This window comes from Haliotis rubra, unplaced genomic scaffold, assembly GCF_003918875.1.
Source record: "Haliotis rubra isolate DU_JTF1 unplaced genomic scaffold, ASM391887v1 Scf274, whole genome shotgun sequence".
Lineage (NCBI taxonomy): Eukaryota > Metazoa > Mollusca > Gastropoda > Lepetellida > Haliotidae > Haliotis > Haliotis rubra.
In genome coordinates this window covers 753,502-770,263 of record NW_025766825.1, presented here as the reverse complement: position 1 = coordinate 770,263, position 16,762 = coordinate 753,502, and the positions used below count along the sequence as shown (strand labels likewise).

The 16,762-nt window shown below is 39.6% G+C and overlaps 1 protein-coding gene across 1 annotated transcript; it reads left to right on the top strand.

The window, feature by feature from the left end:
• On the top strand, positions 1–8,580 carry LOC124280793 (death effector domain-containing protein-like). Its single transcript, XM_046716766.1, is given in 5 exon segments — positions 1–303; positions 2,247–2,513; positions 6,121–6,254; positions 6,257–6,377; positions 7,448–8,580. Coding segments are annotated over 5 exon segments (933 nt in total). The 5' UTR covers positions 1–2; the 3' UTR covers positions 7,558–8,580.
• The last annotated feature ends 8,182 nt before the right edge of the window (positions 8,581–16,762 follow it).

Genomic DNA, 16,762 nt, shown 5'->3' with positions numbered 1-16,762 from the left:
AAATGGCGTCCATCGTCTCCGACGGGAAAAATGTTGGTGATGTTTTAGCCCTACATGAAATGTTCCGCATTGTCGGAGATCAGCTTACACCAGACGACATTAAAGCTTTAACATTTATCTACGGAGGTCTCTACCATGCGAACGATTTCTTTCTCCAGGCCAAAGATGGCTACAGTTTTCTCCTGAGCTTGGAGAGGTTGGGCAGAATCGACGAATCGAATTTCAAGCATATTTTAGAACTTTTGCGAATATTAACCAGGCAGGATCTTGTTCAACACTTAACACTCAGGAGGAGAAAGACTGGTATGAAACATCATTATTTCGGATCAACTTCACCTTTTAACAGATCTCTATTTTCATTGTTACGCTGTGTTTACTTCTGAACATTCAAAAGTAAACAATTTGAAACGCATTTGTTCGTTTATTGGTGACAACCGCTCACGTTACACAAACGAACGTTAGGACACTATAGTTGTTATCGGGCGACGTCACTGATAAATAAACAGCTTATCTGATCTGACATTTTCTTTCTTAAATTATTTTTTCACTATTCAACATGATACCGGGGTTACGGGCGGAAATCTTTCCCTGTTTTGGAAAAGTGTACCTTTTTTGTCGAGCCAAATATTGACCCTTGTACCCTAGTTTGATGAATCTTACCAGGGGCGTAGCTACCATTATAAAAAAAATCCCCGGCTTACACATGATTGTTGCTAAAAAGGTTGGGCAAGTCCTCAATACTATCTAGATGTAAAGCTTTGCAACCTATCAGGCTTACACGGAAATTGACTTGCTACGCACCTGCTTACTAAGGATGCCCTGTACCCATTTAGTTTGTGGTCAAAATCAGATTACATTAACTACTAGTCTAGTATAGACTGTGTGTAAGGATGAAAGCTATTTTTTTGTGATAATTTATTCATCACATATTCCTGCACTTTGATAGGAACTTATTCTGAGTTATTTGTTGGCCGAAGTGGCAAACTGTTATTTTAGTATTAAACATTTAAAACTAAGTAGGCCTGGAAGTTGGTCGGAGTAACTAGAAGTCCACACAGTTGGTGATTGAAATTGTCATGTGTTATATGAAACACAAATCAAACAAAATCTTAGTTCAGAACCTGTTTATTCTGTTTATTAAGTATGCAGATGTTCAGAAGCAATTGAAATTACTAAACAAGTTTTTGGATTTTAAGCTGTTGGTTTGTAATAACATATCCGGTTCACCACAACACATCTCCTGTCTAAAATATCATTTTGTGGTCATTGCATATAGTTTCTTTGGGTAAAAGATGCAGTTTAGAATGCAAACAATTACTTCAAATCATTTAATGGTCAGGTTTCCTGACTTGGTTGACATGGCATTATATCCCAATTGCGTAGATCTATGCTCATGCTGTTGATCACTGGATTGCCAGGCAAGACTTGATTATTTACAGGCATATAACTGGAATATTGGTGAGTGCAGGGTTAAACAGCAAACAAACATCAGATCATATATATATTCATTGGGTGTGCATTCGCATTTTTGGATACGAGTCTTCCACTCCAGTCATTCAGGTACGAGTAGTTACCATTCTGCCAAAAATGTTTGCGTATGAATCTCGGTGTGTATGAATTGTCCAGTTCCCTCTTTAGTCAATGGTGATATGGCAACCGCTAGGACTAGATATTTCTGTCATCTAAAGCCGTAAAGGCACATGCCACAATTTTGATCTTTTTGTAAGCTCCCTTCACAGCAGCAATAGTCTGTGTCATCATAAGGTTCATATCATATCTAATATCATTATTATTATTATTTTGGTAAAAATACAGATTATTGGGCGCATGTTACTACTGCACCAATTTCCAATGAAGCACCTTTTTAAATTATTGGTGTTAAGGACCCCTTTCCAGTCAAACATCCACAGGTGTTGGCATCACTTGCCAATCAAACACCTCTTTACAATCCTTAGTTGTGAGGTATGGTATGGATTAGCTACATGTGTATCTCTTGTCTCAGCGGGGCGGTGGGGTAGCCTTGTGGTTGCTGCCGAAGACCCGGGTTCTATTCCCCAAATGGGTACAATGTGTGAAGCCCATTTCTGGTGTCCCCTGCCGTGATATTGCTGGAATACTGCCAAAAAAGCCATACCAACTCACTCACTTGTCTCAGCGAAAGATTTGGTTTTACTTCAAGACAAGAAGTATCAGTTTTGGTGGTCCTCCATTTGTTTCATTAGCAGTGTGACGTTTGTTGTTGACAGTTGAGCCTGACCCAGTAGATGAATACCTGGAGAACAGCACATCCCGGGTCCCATCCTCCCGGAAGCGCATGAGTTGTTCTTCGTGTCTCAGCGTCTCCAGACACACAGACCAGCCTGAGGCATCAGCTGCCGCAGTCAAGAGGAGGAAGACGAGGAATAGCATCAGGAAGTGTGAGAGGGTGGAGCCGCCATGTGCCTCCCCACAGGAGGTGGAGCAGAGGCCAGCAGAAGATGAGGAGGAAGAGATAAAGAAGAAAGTAACCTGTGGTTAGTAGGTGGTTTATGAGAGTCAGTAAACGACTCGTGTAGAGGCAGTACATTGTTCATACGGAATCGGGGGTGGTGGGGTAGCCTAGTGGTTAAATTATTCGCTCGTCACACCAAGGACCCGGGTTCCCCAAAAGGGTGCAATGTGTGAATGGGTACAATGTGTGAATTCCATTGCTGGTGTGGTATTGCTGGAATATTGCTAAAAGCAACGTTAAACCAAACTCACTCACTCATAAGGAATCGATAGACTGTTCAATTTGATTCATGAGACTGTTCATGCAGAATAAGGATATATTCATATAGTGAGTACTGATGCCACGATACATCGATGCAACATTACTTTTTCTAAGATGATACAATTTTCATTACATTCAGAGTATCTATATTTAGTTTTGAAAGTATCGGTTTAAATATATTTATGTATCGTTTACGTTTTGCAATTTTATCATGTCTTTTATGTTATGAGAGTTATAAATGATTATTTTTCATGCACAAAGATGGAAACCTTTTTAATCTCTCAGAATAGAAAATGTTGATCTTTTCATGGACAATTATAAAATATGAAATATTACTGTTCAAAAAGCAACTAAATTTGCGCAATAATGCTGCGAAAATATGTATTGTGCTACGTATCGAATCGTGACATGGGTATCGTGATATGTATCAATTCATGAAACTTGATTGTGACATCGGGCGGTGGGGTAGCCTAGTCGTTAAAGCGTTGGCTCGTCATGCCGAAGACCCGGGTTCGAATCCCCACATGGGTACATTGTGTGAAGCCCATTTCTGGTGTACCCCGCCGTGATATTGCTGGAATATTGCTAAAAGCTGCGTAAAACCAAATTCAGTCAGTCAGTCAGTATTGTGACATCCTTAATAGTCAGCGGTCTGTGTTTGGGCATCCGCCATTTTTTGGGACTGATCATTATTTATTCAAAGCGTGTAGGGCACGGGACTAAGTTTTTAAATTGATTGATAAAGAGAATGATAGGAAAATGTACTTTGTTCTCAGGTTTTACACTTCTGCCAAAACGCATTTTTTTCTGGACCTAATGGATGTCTGGATGGCACTTCACCAGCTGACACAAACCATCACTTTTGTGTGGAATTCACAGAAGCCTCTCTTACTGGCTGCCCTTGAATATGATCTGTGAAAAGAAAATAATTGTTCTGGCACCTTTTTCATAGAATTTTGTGTTTTGATGCTGTAAAAAAGACAATGTTTTGTCTCTAAAATGTTTATCATAGTAGATTTGCATTTGTTCCAAAGTGTGATTTTCTAACTGAAGGGGACTCGAAACATTAAAATCTTTTGGATTCATCTATGGAGTTTATTATTTTCTTTGTATAAAATAGTTTTGAGAGTTCTCCATCACCCACCAAAATTGAAAATAGCGAAAGATATTTATTAAATGGAAGAACAATATGCACGGTTTTTTGTAGTCATAGTATGTATTCAATTTAACCCTTGTTCATTTTTTATTGCATTCTGCCGCCAAGGTGATTCAGTTGCCATCATGTTTTTCTAGAAGATGACCCTGCATTCCACATTGACATAATTTCTCTTGCAGTTGTTACAGTGGTTACAGGACAAGAAAATAGTGAGTGAGTTTAGTTTAACGCCGTACTCAGCAATATTCCAGCTGTATGGCGGTGGTCTGTAAATAACCGAGTCTGGACCAGACAATCCAGTGATTAACAGCATGAGCATCGATCTGCGCAATTGGGAACTGATGACATGTTTCAACCAAGTCAGCGAGCCTGACCACCCGATCCCGTTAGTCACCTCTTGCGACAAGCATGGGTTACTGAAGGTTCATTCTAACCCGTTCTGTGTTTCCACTGGCATTTTACAGCTGGACATTGTGACCGGCTAGCATTTCATTTTATTTGTAACTTTTACCGGTCAAATGATCATGCTTTTCATTGTGAGGAAGACCTTGCACCCTAACAACCAATCAGAAATGTAAAGGGTATCGCAATGTGCTAATGCCGCTATTTTTAGCCTGGGGTTTTCCAAAACTGCTATTTTTTCTTTGATCACACCTCAATGTCATTGTGAAAACATAATCCTTTTCGAGGGGAAATAAGATTGACAGAAGTAATTAGAAAATTGATTTTAAAAAATGTCGGACACGATGACCGACAGCCCTTTAAATTACCAGACATTCTGACTTTGTTCTCGTCAACGGAAATGGAAACACTGGATATTGCTGGAATATTGCTAAAACAACTAAACTCACTCACTCTTGTCTTTACAGAGTTACATTACCCTGGCGTACAAAAACCCAAGATTGGGGTTTGAATCCTAGGTGGCCCCAGTTATGTTCATTGTTTTGTCAGCACCATACTCACATTTGTGGTTTCACCAAACATCTGAGGTTGTATCTGATAACTGTGTCTGTCTCCCCACTCATTAAGTTGATACATTGCAATATAACATTAATGCACCTCACTCTTGTTTGTGCAGATTTTGGAGTGGCAAATTTCCTTTACACTGTGTTGGAATTCACTTAAAATAATTGAAAACCTTTCAATATCTTTCTACAAGGCTTGGCAAACATATCAAACAGACCTTGAAGTGGTGCCTTTTTAATTTTTGACATTTATATTTTTCATGATTTCCATGGAAACGACTTAGTCTAAAAAAATTCAAGTTGGACTTTAAGTACCTGTCATGATTTGTTCTTTCAAATATGTGGGGGCCAGGGGGATTTGTCATCTTCTGATGACTCTTGTTTTGATTTCAGATGAGAAGCAGTCCCACTTTCTGACATGCATTATTAGTTATATAAATTACGTTTATTTCATTGTGAAAAATGGCTCGAAATGAAATGCTCAAGACTGATAACGCCATTACATAGAGCATGCAGAACCATCCAATGTGCACTTTGGTGGCCAAGTATGAGAAAACTAGGTTTTGTAGGTGGATTTGTAAAGCCCCACTTTCAAGGGGTCTTCCTGATTGGTTAAATATGTTTCATTTCTCCACCCCCAGGGCTATTCTGTTTTGCTGCAGAGTCACGTGACTAGGAGGCTGTCATGTAAGGATGAAGGATGTTCTGCAGTGTTTGTATAGTACTTGGATGGGTGACCACCAAGGAAGACCACCTCCAGACCCTGCTGAATGTATGTCGTCATGGCAACGGTATGGATCAATATTCTTCCGTATATGTCCAGTGACTCGTCCAGTCGCTCTTGAAGGCCGCATGTTGTACTCAGAATTGGTCGCGGCTGGCCCAGTCATCCATGGTGCTGCAGTTCGAACTGCAGATTTGCTTTCTTTATGACTTCAGTCACAATGGTTGGTTTGCCCCAATTATGTTTCTAGGTTTGTTTGTACCATACATGTCCTTTTGGGTTTCACCAATGAGACCCCGCATCATCTCGAACTTTCATCCGTCAATAATCTGACATGCCGCGGTATAACTGGAATATAGTTCTAGGTGGCATTGAACCCAGCTCGCTCCTCCCTCAATTGAACCCAGCTCGCTCCTCCCTCCCTCCCTCCCACCTCACTCAGTCACTCACTATATCGCTCGCTCACTCACTCACTCACTCTAGACATCACAACCTAACTGACTGGCTGTTTGTTCTGTCCCAGATATCCGGCTGCGCGTCCGAGCAGAATACTGCCAACATGAGAATGCCTTAGATGGGAATGTGTTTTCAAATAAACCTGAGCTTATCGAGAGACAGTTTGAAAAGTTTGCTCAGGCCAACACGATACTGAAATCCCGAGAGACTTGGGATCAATCATTTGTGACATTAAGTTCTCTGAACTGACGTACCTGGATGCGTTCTGGAGGGACTACATCAACGGCTCCTTGTTGGAGGCACTCAAGGGAGTCTTCATCACAGGTGGGTTGTCAGGCTTCATCGTGTTGCTAGGAAACAGCTGCTAAGAAGGCGTTTGATAGGCATTTAGAAGTTGGTAGGGTAATACAACACACTCGATATGGATGTGCAACTTCTTTATTATATACATACAACGTTTCTGGACTAATGCTTGCCCCTTCATCGGGTGAACGAAGGGGCAAGCATTAGCCCAGAAACGTCGTGTGTAAATAGTATAGAAGTTGCACATCCATATCGAGTGTGTGGTATTGGTTAGAATGCCTTTGTTTTTGCTTGTTTGAAGGTTGCACTAGGAGCTGAGCAGATCCTCAGTGCTACAACCTGCTGATAAGTGGACCTCATTGGTTCTTTGCCTAAATATTCGATTCTAGTGACCATGAATAATTAATTAAATTCAAGAAGGGATATGGTTCGACTCGACGAATACCGGAGTGAATCATAACTGGACTTGTAATTGTAATTGTAGCACCATGAACATGCACAAGTGTGTGGTTACAGGTGCAGTATAAATGTCCATTGTTCTCCCCGGCCGCAACGCGGAACGGGGGACTATGTATTCAGCAGCCTCTGTACGTACGTACGTACTGATTCAAGGTCACCACGACACTTGACCACTTTTCAAACTCTTGTCTTCAGATTGGGTGACAGCCTACATTGGGGGATTACGCAGACACCAGTTGATTTGGGTGACCTTGACCTTTTCAAGGTCACCACGACACTTTGATCACTTTTCAAACTCTTGTTAACACGATATCTCATAAAACATTGCACCCAATGTTTTCAATTATGTTGACAGCCTACATTGGGGGATTAGGCAGACACCAGTTGATTTGGGTGACATTGACCTTATCTTCAAGGTCACCACAACACTTCGACCACTTTTCAAACTCTTGTTAACACGATATCTCATGAACTGTTGTACCCAATGTCTTCAAATTTGGTGACAGCCTACATTGGGGGATTACACAGACACCAGTTGATTTGAAATGTGTTCCATTCTTTAGCGGCCGGGGACATTGACATATCAGTGGCAAACACTTGTTATTATTATGATGTTTGCATTGTTGTTACAGAGTCCCTGAAGCAGGCTGTGGGTCATGAGGCTATTAAGCTGCTGGTGAACGTGGATGAGGATGACTATGAGGCTGGTCGTCTGAAACTCTTGCAGAACCTGTCAGAATAGGGAGCACTCTCTAATACCTCTTAGTGGACTGGTGGTGGACGCCTCACTCTCACCGTGTCAGCTCATATTTAAGTCATTGGGATGTTTGTTTGAAACTTGTTACCATGTTTAACTTACTTTCAGGTTGAACTAAGTAAGTTCAGGGTTGAACTAAGTATGGTTGAGTGTTCAAATGGGTACGATTCAGTGTTGAACTGAGAAGTTCAGTCTTGAACTTGGGTAAGATTAAGTGTTGAACTTAGGTTCAGTGTAGCAGTAAGTAATGCTTAGAAGGGTCCCAAAGGGCTCTCACTGACAAATTTGACGTGGGAGTCCTCATACTTTTTATTCAGTTCCTGAAAGTTATGGCAGTTCCATGTTTATCATAAACCTTTATTCATGATCATTCGAAATTATGTATGGATTTGAAAATGTCTTTGTCATCATGTTTTTGTTAAAATGGAAGAATTTGTTGATTCTTTGGCCAAAACACTCCAGGGGTAAAGTTGAAGGACCATCGGGCAGCCATACATGTTTAACACTATTAATATTAGCGGGTTTCTTTAACAAGGATTATTCAGAGAAACGCTCGGCCTTTGTGCAACTTTGTTATCCTCTGATGTTTCATGTTGGGGATGAAGAGATCAGTGGGTATGTGATTGTCTTGATTATGTTATATTGAAACTATACTTTATTGTCTTAATTAAGTTGTTGAGGTAAACAAAACTCATTAGAAATATATGTTCATTTGTGATTATCCTGTAGCTGGAGACAGGTAAAGAAGTGCTGTGTATGTGCCAGTCTGTTTTTAGTGGATGACCCTGTCACCTTGGCCACAGATTTGTTGTGTAACTGTTTAATCTGGATGAAACCAGTCTTTTACTCGGATTTGATACCTTTCTGTTTGAAGATAGGCGGACGCTATCATGAGAGGCTGTACAAGTGATACTCTAATTGGCCAACAGGTGTTCTTAATTTTTATGTATAATTCAGACAAACCTACAATGGTTATAACAACCTTATTGACTTTATGAAGTACAGTTCTACTGAATCAGTAATATTCAGAGGTACAGATAAGCTGCGTATCTGCGTAAATTACGCAAACATTTATGTGAAAACCCAATTCCCATTAAGTCTATTGCGTACAAGTACGCTTGAAGTTTTGTAAATACTCAATAAATGTGATCTTACATGCGTACACACAAAAGTGTCAAGTCGTAGCTTGCGTACCGGTGGATAGATAAAATAGCTGACATATTGAGAGGCTCTATTTTAGGACATGAGCTTGACATATTGCAGTCTTTCTTATCGTTTCTCATATTAGATATCAAAGGTAAATCACAAACCCTATTATTTAAGCTATATTATATTTTTAAAATTAATGGAAAATGGCAAAATACCCAAATGAGTTTGATTGAGGTGAGTACAATTTATTTGGTTACTCAAAGGAAAATTAGGATACCCAATTGAGATGAACACAAGTGAGTACATAACTCAATGACCCAAAAAGTTATCTGTAGCTCTGAATATTGAAGTACAGTTCTACTGAATCAGTAATATTGAAGTACAGTTCTACTGAATCAGTAATATTGAAGTACAGTTCTACTGAATCAGTATATTGAAGTACAGTTCTACTGAATCAGTAATATTGAAGTACAGTTCTACTGAATCAGTAATATTGAAGTACAGTTCTACTGAATCAGTATATTGAAGTACAGTTCTACTGAATCAGTATATTGAAGTACAGTTCTACTGAATCAGTATATTGAAGTACAGTTCTACTGAATCAGTAATATTGAAGTACAGTTAAAACAAATTGCGTATAATGTAATTGGTTTAATGAAGTACAGTTATAGCAGGTATAATTGATATGAGGTACAGTTATAACAGGTATAATTGATATAATGAAATAGTTATAACATGTATAATCAGTATAAATAAAGTTATAACAGGTATAGTCGGTATAATGAAGTGCAGTTATAACCTCAGTATAAAGAAGTAGTTATCAGTTGAGTATGTTAGAAGTACAGTTATTACAAATCAGTGCAATAAAGTACAGTTGTAATGAATTACGTGTAATGAAGGACAGTTGAAAGGAAACAGTATATTGAAGTACAGTTATAATGAAGTTAACTTATATTGAATCAGTATAATGAAGTATAGTTATAATGAATTGATGTTAGAATTGATGTCATTGCAACTGTAGTTTATTGTATATAATTTCTCTGTTCAAAATGAATTAGTCAAGTAGTTCAGATTTTAAAAACATATTTTTTTAGCCTATTGTATCAGTGGACAGGGATATCTTCACCCAGATGAAGGTGAGGTCGAGAAGCCAAGTGGTTTAAGTGTTTGCTCGTCTTGTCGAAGACCCAGGTTTGATTCCCCACATGGGTACAATGTGTGAAGCCCAATTTCGGTGTCCCCCGGGCATGATATTGCTGGAATATTACTAAAAATATACTTATTCACTCACTCATCCAGATGAATAGTGTTTATTTAGGATTCACCTGACTTGAGAATGTCCTTGATCTTCAAACAGATAGGTATCACAACCGATTAAGAACAACATATTATATTTGGATTACCCTTTCTCAGTTAAAAGCAGATTTTAGTACTTTTGGGGTTGGAGTGCCATCCGGTATTCAAATCCACACTCTCAGAGCCAGGCACATAATGGCCAGCACACAGAGACTCAACCAAAAAAAGTACTGGATTCTGTTGGGGGTGGTCAGATTAATTGAAATAATCCAAGATTGGTGGCTGTGACTAAACGACCAAGCAGTCGATCATCTTTTCTCATAATCGAACACAAACAATTTTGAACACTTGTTTGCATGAACAATATTTTTCTTAAGGTTGGTTTGGTCAACATTCTTGTTCCAAGTCATTGATTGAATTAATCTTAAAGACTTAAAGGGAATTTATGTTCCAAACATACTAGTCATCCTTTAAAGATGTGAAATTTGCAAATGCATTTTGTGCAATTTGAAACCCCCACGAAAGAACTGTATGTTTTTTTCTGTATTTTTGTGTGCATTAATGAACATAACCAGGAAAACTTGATAAATGATGCTTACGAATTATTTTCAATGATTGATCACTTGTAATGAAGCGATCATCAGTTATGACATATTAACCAATTCCCTGGATTCTGTACTTCGCTGAGAAAGTGTAATCCCAAATACAGCATGTTGCATTTGACCACTTTCTAAATGGCATTGTGTATTCTTTACTGAGTAAGAGGTCAGATTTTAACAAAACTGTGTAACTGTTCCTTGTGATAGATCTACTATCACTTCCACTGTTATCCAGATTGTTATTCGGGGAGGTGGGGTAGACAAGTGGACATAGCATTCGCTCATTACACCAAAGGTCTGGGTTCGATTCCTCACAAGGGTACAATGTGTTCAGCGCATTTATAGTGTCCCAAGCTGTGATATAGCTGGAATATTGCTAAAAGCGGCGTAAAACTAACTTACATAAACATGAACCTCAGGCATTAACATACATTTTATTATGCTCATGTGGCGGATATTGATCTTGTAGAATTTGAATGAAGTTTACCACTTATAACCCTGTTTAGTCAGCACGGTTGTGTGTGGTAGAGTGAGATTGAGTGAGTTTAGTTTTACGCCACTTTCAGTAATATTCCAGCAATACTGCAGGGGACACCATAAATGGGCTTCGCACATTGCACCCATGTAGGGAATCGAACCCAGGCCTTCAGTGTGATGAGCGAGCACTTTAACCACTAGGCCACCCCACCTAAAAATAATAATAATGAGAAGTCTTATAATGCACTGATCTCCACGCAACAAGAATGCTCAAAGCGCTAACACCATGATTATTATTACCCCGGATAACCCAAGCTGCCTGTTAGACGCTAGAAGGTTATTGTCACATGACATTATCCAACCGGGTACCCATTTTCTGCTGGGTGAACAGAGGCAATTTTGAATAAACTCCCTTGCCTAAGGTGAGACCTCATGTATCAGATGTGCTTCGTTGTGGGGCAGGACGGAAAGTCCTAGAAACTCTCAGGAGTCAAGCTGTCAAACACGGTCACCCATCCAAGGACTGTCCGAGCTCGCCGTTGAACTAAAACTGATTCGTTACCTGCGCTCTGTGCACAGGAATACACGCTCCCCTTGTGTCTGTTACACATGCAAAGAGACCAAAAGATACTTCCATATGTTGGTCATTTGGACTCGGGACAAGATTAGCCAGCATCTGACACTGGGGTTGCGTCTTAAATATTTATTTATGGGCTTTTATTTAGCCAGGGTAATGTGAGTGGTCCTCTAAACTCATTTTGTTCAAAACAGCATCAAAGCCGGGCCCTGATTTCTCAAAACAAACTTAAGTTTTTACTCAAATTTCAAACTGAGTTTGACAATTTTAAACAGATGAATTTTTAACTCAACTGCATTTTTAAAATAAAAAAGCCCAAACAACTTAAGTAATCTATCCACAAAACTCAAATTGTCTACCATGTTTGAGTTCAATATCGATTTCAGTTCATTCTGGCAAATGCATTTTCCTGAATTTTCTCAAATTTGAGTAAAAACTCTAACTTAAGTCGAAACTCAGACTAAAGTTTGTTTTGAGAAATCGGGTCCAGATGTCTTCACTGACGATAGAGGAACAGTGATGGTGTTGTGGTGTGAGAGTGTCCATCCGACAGAGGTTTGTGTATGTTGTGTATCTACACTGGCTGTGACAGTAGAACCCTGTATGTATACAGCTAGAACTGAGGGAGGAGCTTGTACACTTAGTTGGGGTCTTCTTTTGGAAGTGACTTTTGAATGTTAGAACTTGCGTGTTTGTACATTTGAACATACTTTTTGTTTCTTTGTTACCATTGTATGTACAGAACATTGTGCTAAATTATGTTAGAGTATATCATATTACATATTCTTGGCTTGCTGAATAGTCCATTTTTCTAAGGGCGGTGGGGTAGCCTGATGGTTAAAGCGTCGGCTCGCCACGCTGACGACCCGGGTTCGAATCCCCACATGGGCACAATGTGTGAAGCCCATTTATGGTGTCCTCCGCCGTGATATTGCTGGAATATTGCTAAAAGCGGCGTAAAACCCAATTCACTCACTCACTCACTCCTGTTTTCTAAACCAGTGCCTGTTCCTAGCCTTCAAAATTCACACTAGTCCACTGGCCTGAGACAGGGATATTGTGTAGAGAAATAAAAAATCCCCTGGTTATTCTGAACCACTGTTCAGCGTGTTCAATTTTGCTGCAAATGACGTTGAATAAAGCCGGAAATGTAAACATAGTAAATATGTTTGTCTTGTTGAAGCAGTACTAGTTGGGAACCAAACTGACAGAAAATGTACCATATATTACAGTAGATAATAGTGATGGCAATTGGTTTAAATCTCATAATTGATGATTGGTTCATCACAACCTATCAATCAGCGAAAATAATTGGTTCGTGTCATTTATCTAATTTTCCTGATTATGTTTCTTAATGCACAAAAAATAAAGAAAAAACATGTAGTTCTTTCGGGTTTTTTGCAAATTGCCTAAAATGCTTTTGCAAATTTTACATCTTTAAAGGATGACTAGTATGTTAGGAACCTAAAGCTCTTGGAGTCTTTAAGATAAATTCAATCCTGACTTGGAACGAGCTGGTTGTGCTTTTGAAATGTAACAGACAAAACCAACCCTGTGAAACATTTGTTAAAGCAAAATAAGTGTTCCAAAATTGTTTGTGTTCGATTATGAGAAAACATGATCGATTGCTTGGGCGTTTAGTCACTGCGACCAATCATCGATTATTTCAATTGATCGGACCACCACTAGTAGATAAGCCAAATCTTGAAGCCCCAAAAAAGCATCCTGTGGAAGGGGGTCGGCTTATCTACAGGTAACACTTTCGTCAAACTTGTATGATTGTCGGTAACTGTCAGTTGTCTTGTGGTCTGAGTAGCTCGCAATTAAGACCCCATGTACGGCTTATGTACGAAACATACCATTGATACTGATTTTAAGGGTCAGCTTAGGGAGTGGGTTTATATATGAGATCAGCTTATCTATCGTAATATACAGTCTTGTTGAAGCAGGACTGGCTTCAGACTCAGAGGACAAGTGAAATCAAGTTTCTGCCTGACCTTTTTCCAGGGTAGTGTTAAAGATTGTGACTTTTCAAGGCTGCTGGTGCTGTGTTTAGTGTGTGGGAGAGTTGTCCAGTGGTACAGATTGAGATTTCTGGTGACAATACCTTACTGTACAGGAGGCCTTTGTGCCTCACTACACGTGTACATATCTTTTTGAGATTGAGTCACCATTTTATTTCCTGATGGGTGAAAGGAGTGAAACCTGTTTGTGTGGTCAAAATATTTTAGTTTGTGCTCAAAGACTTCTAAAGAAGTATAATAGTGCTGTGAACAGGTTTCTTTGCTGTAAAACTTGTCGACAAGAGTATTTTTGTGGGGACAGGTGAAATGGTACGCTCTTACCACGGTATGGTACATATTGTGGTACAAGGCCTTCGTTTGGTCCGTTTCGGTTCGGTATATGAGAACTTACTGCATCTCTCAAAGAAATACATGTATATAGATTTCGACAAATTGATTCGATTTGTAGACATTTTATAAAAGGTTTTAAAATGAGAATAAAATGATGGTACGAAAACCGAATATTTGGATTGCGTTACAGTATACCAAACCAAAGGCAAAATACCTCGGTTCTACTGATACCGCGGTGTACCGTTTCATCCCAAGGGACAGATTTGTATTTTAAGAATCCTAAGAAAGCCATGTTTGAAAATATAATTGACAGGTATAATAATATGTGATGTGTGAGGTGAATGTTGATAGGTAATATCCGAACATTATGTATGGGTTTTTTTGTTCGATAAATGTGAAGGACATTTCATGTGCGAATATGTCCCCTGGAAGCGTGTCATCAGTCATGATACCATATGTCATGGTACATAGTGTGCAGCTGTCTGAGACCAGCACTTGTTTCATAGAATCACACAGAGATGTGAAACTGTGGTATAGAAACGGGATTGGGTGGTCAGGCTCGCTGACTTGGTTGACACATGTCATTGGTTCCCGATTGCGTAGATCGGTGCTCATGATGTTGATCACTGAATTGTCTGGTTCAGACTCGATTATTTACAGACCACCGTCATATGGCTGGAATATTGCTGAGTGCGGGGTAAAACTAAACTTACTCACTCATGGTATAGAGAGCCATCTTACAATCATGATGGTTTCATTAGGACAGTAAATTCTACAAAACAGAGTCCCTGTCTTTTGAAAGAAATGTGCTTAGTGAATCAGTTGACCACGTTTAATAGAAGATCCTATACATTCTTATTTGTTGTGTTCTGTGACTCTTGCCATTTTCTTATCATTGTGTCTTGAGATTTAGGTGATATTCTGTAACATTCTCCTTGAGGTTTAAAGAGTCCCTGTATCTGGATGGTCTGGGGAGATGGACACAGATGATAATTTCATTGTAATAATTCATATTGCTGGGCCAACATGACCAAATAGGGCTGAATGCATCACTACACTTGAATCAGTCAACGTCACTGAGGACCCAAGAGTTGGAAGGCTTGTCGCTTCATACATTCACTCTTCCTTGGTAAACCACACCATTGCACAACCTGTAGCATGCGGTTTCAGTAGGATTGAACATTTCATACATCACAAACTAGTGGGGAAGCCTAGTGGTTAAGGCGTTCGCTCTTCACACCGAAGACCCGGGTTTGATTCCCTACATGGGTACAATGTGTGAAGCCAATTTCTGGTGACCCCTGCCGTGATATTGCTGGAATATTGCTAAAACTGAACAAACAAACAAGTGAGTTTAGTTTCATTCTAATTTTATCAATATTCCAGCAATATCACGTCGAGGGACACCAGAAATGGGCTTCACATGTGGAGAATCAAACCTATGTCTCTGGCATGATGAGCAAACGACCCAACATCACAAAGAAATCCGTGAATCATTCCATCATATGATCTGTTATCTCCGGTCTCAGAGGGTTGGAGGGGTAGCCAAATGGTTAAAGCATTTACTCGTCATGCTTATTCCCCATGTGGGTACAATGTGTGAAGCCCATTTTTGGATTCCCCTGCCATAATATTGCTGGGATAATGCTTAAGGCATTGTAAAAATACACTCAATCACTCACTCTGGACGTAGAAGGGCAGGACACTTCATACATCTCACATCGTCCAATGCCCACAATGAATTCCACAAACATACAACCCGTAACTTTCAGTCTCAGAAGGTCACCACTTGGTTCGTCAGGTCACCATCTTGAACCAATCACGCTTTCTCAGCACAGGAGTTTTCTGCACATCGTGAAACATCCTCAGCCAATCATTCTGTCACTCACCCTCAAACATCCTCAGCCAATCATTCTGTCACCCTCAAACATCCTCAGCCAATCATTCTGTCACCCTCAAACATCCTCAGCCAATCATTCTGTCACTCACCCTCAAACATCCTCAGCCAATCATTCTCACTCACCCTCAAACATCCTCAGCCAATCATTCTGTCACCCTCAAACATCCTCAACAACACATGAAGCTCATGTCATAGCGTTAACCTGACAACTGACAATCTATCATATGTCTTAATGTTTCATGAAAGAGTTCAACAAGTTAATCAGCAGAAGTAAAGTTACTCTCCTTGTGTGAAGAAAAATTGAACTTCGGACCGAAAACAATTTTCTCAGGTATAACAAATATTCTGCATTTCATACCGCAGGCACAATGTGTGAAGCCCATTTCTGGTGTTCCCTGCGATGATATTGCTGGAATATTGCTGAAAGCGGCGTAAAGCTAAACTCAATCTCTCATTCACTTAAAACTGTCTGGTACAAGTCATGGGTTCGATTCTGTATGTGTGTACATTGTGCGATACCCCTAATGATATTGTGAGTTTATTATTATAGTCTGGAGAGGAGCAGCCAGGGGTACAAGAAGCACATGCACAAGTGCCGACAAAGTCATTGATTCATTATTCCTGTGCTGTGCCGTCTACATCCTTTCTCGCACATCTGGCTGTTCCTCCCTTTGCAGTCCTTCCTCGTAACAAATAGTGAACTGTGTCAATATTTTAATTATAGTTTGTTTAACAATGTTTATATTTGTAGGACATAAATTCTGCCAAAAACTGAGAGCTGGTCTGGTGTTTTGATTATGATCAGCATTTCATTGAGTATTATATGTTTGTAAGTTTT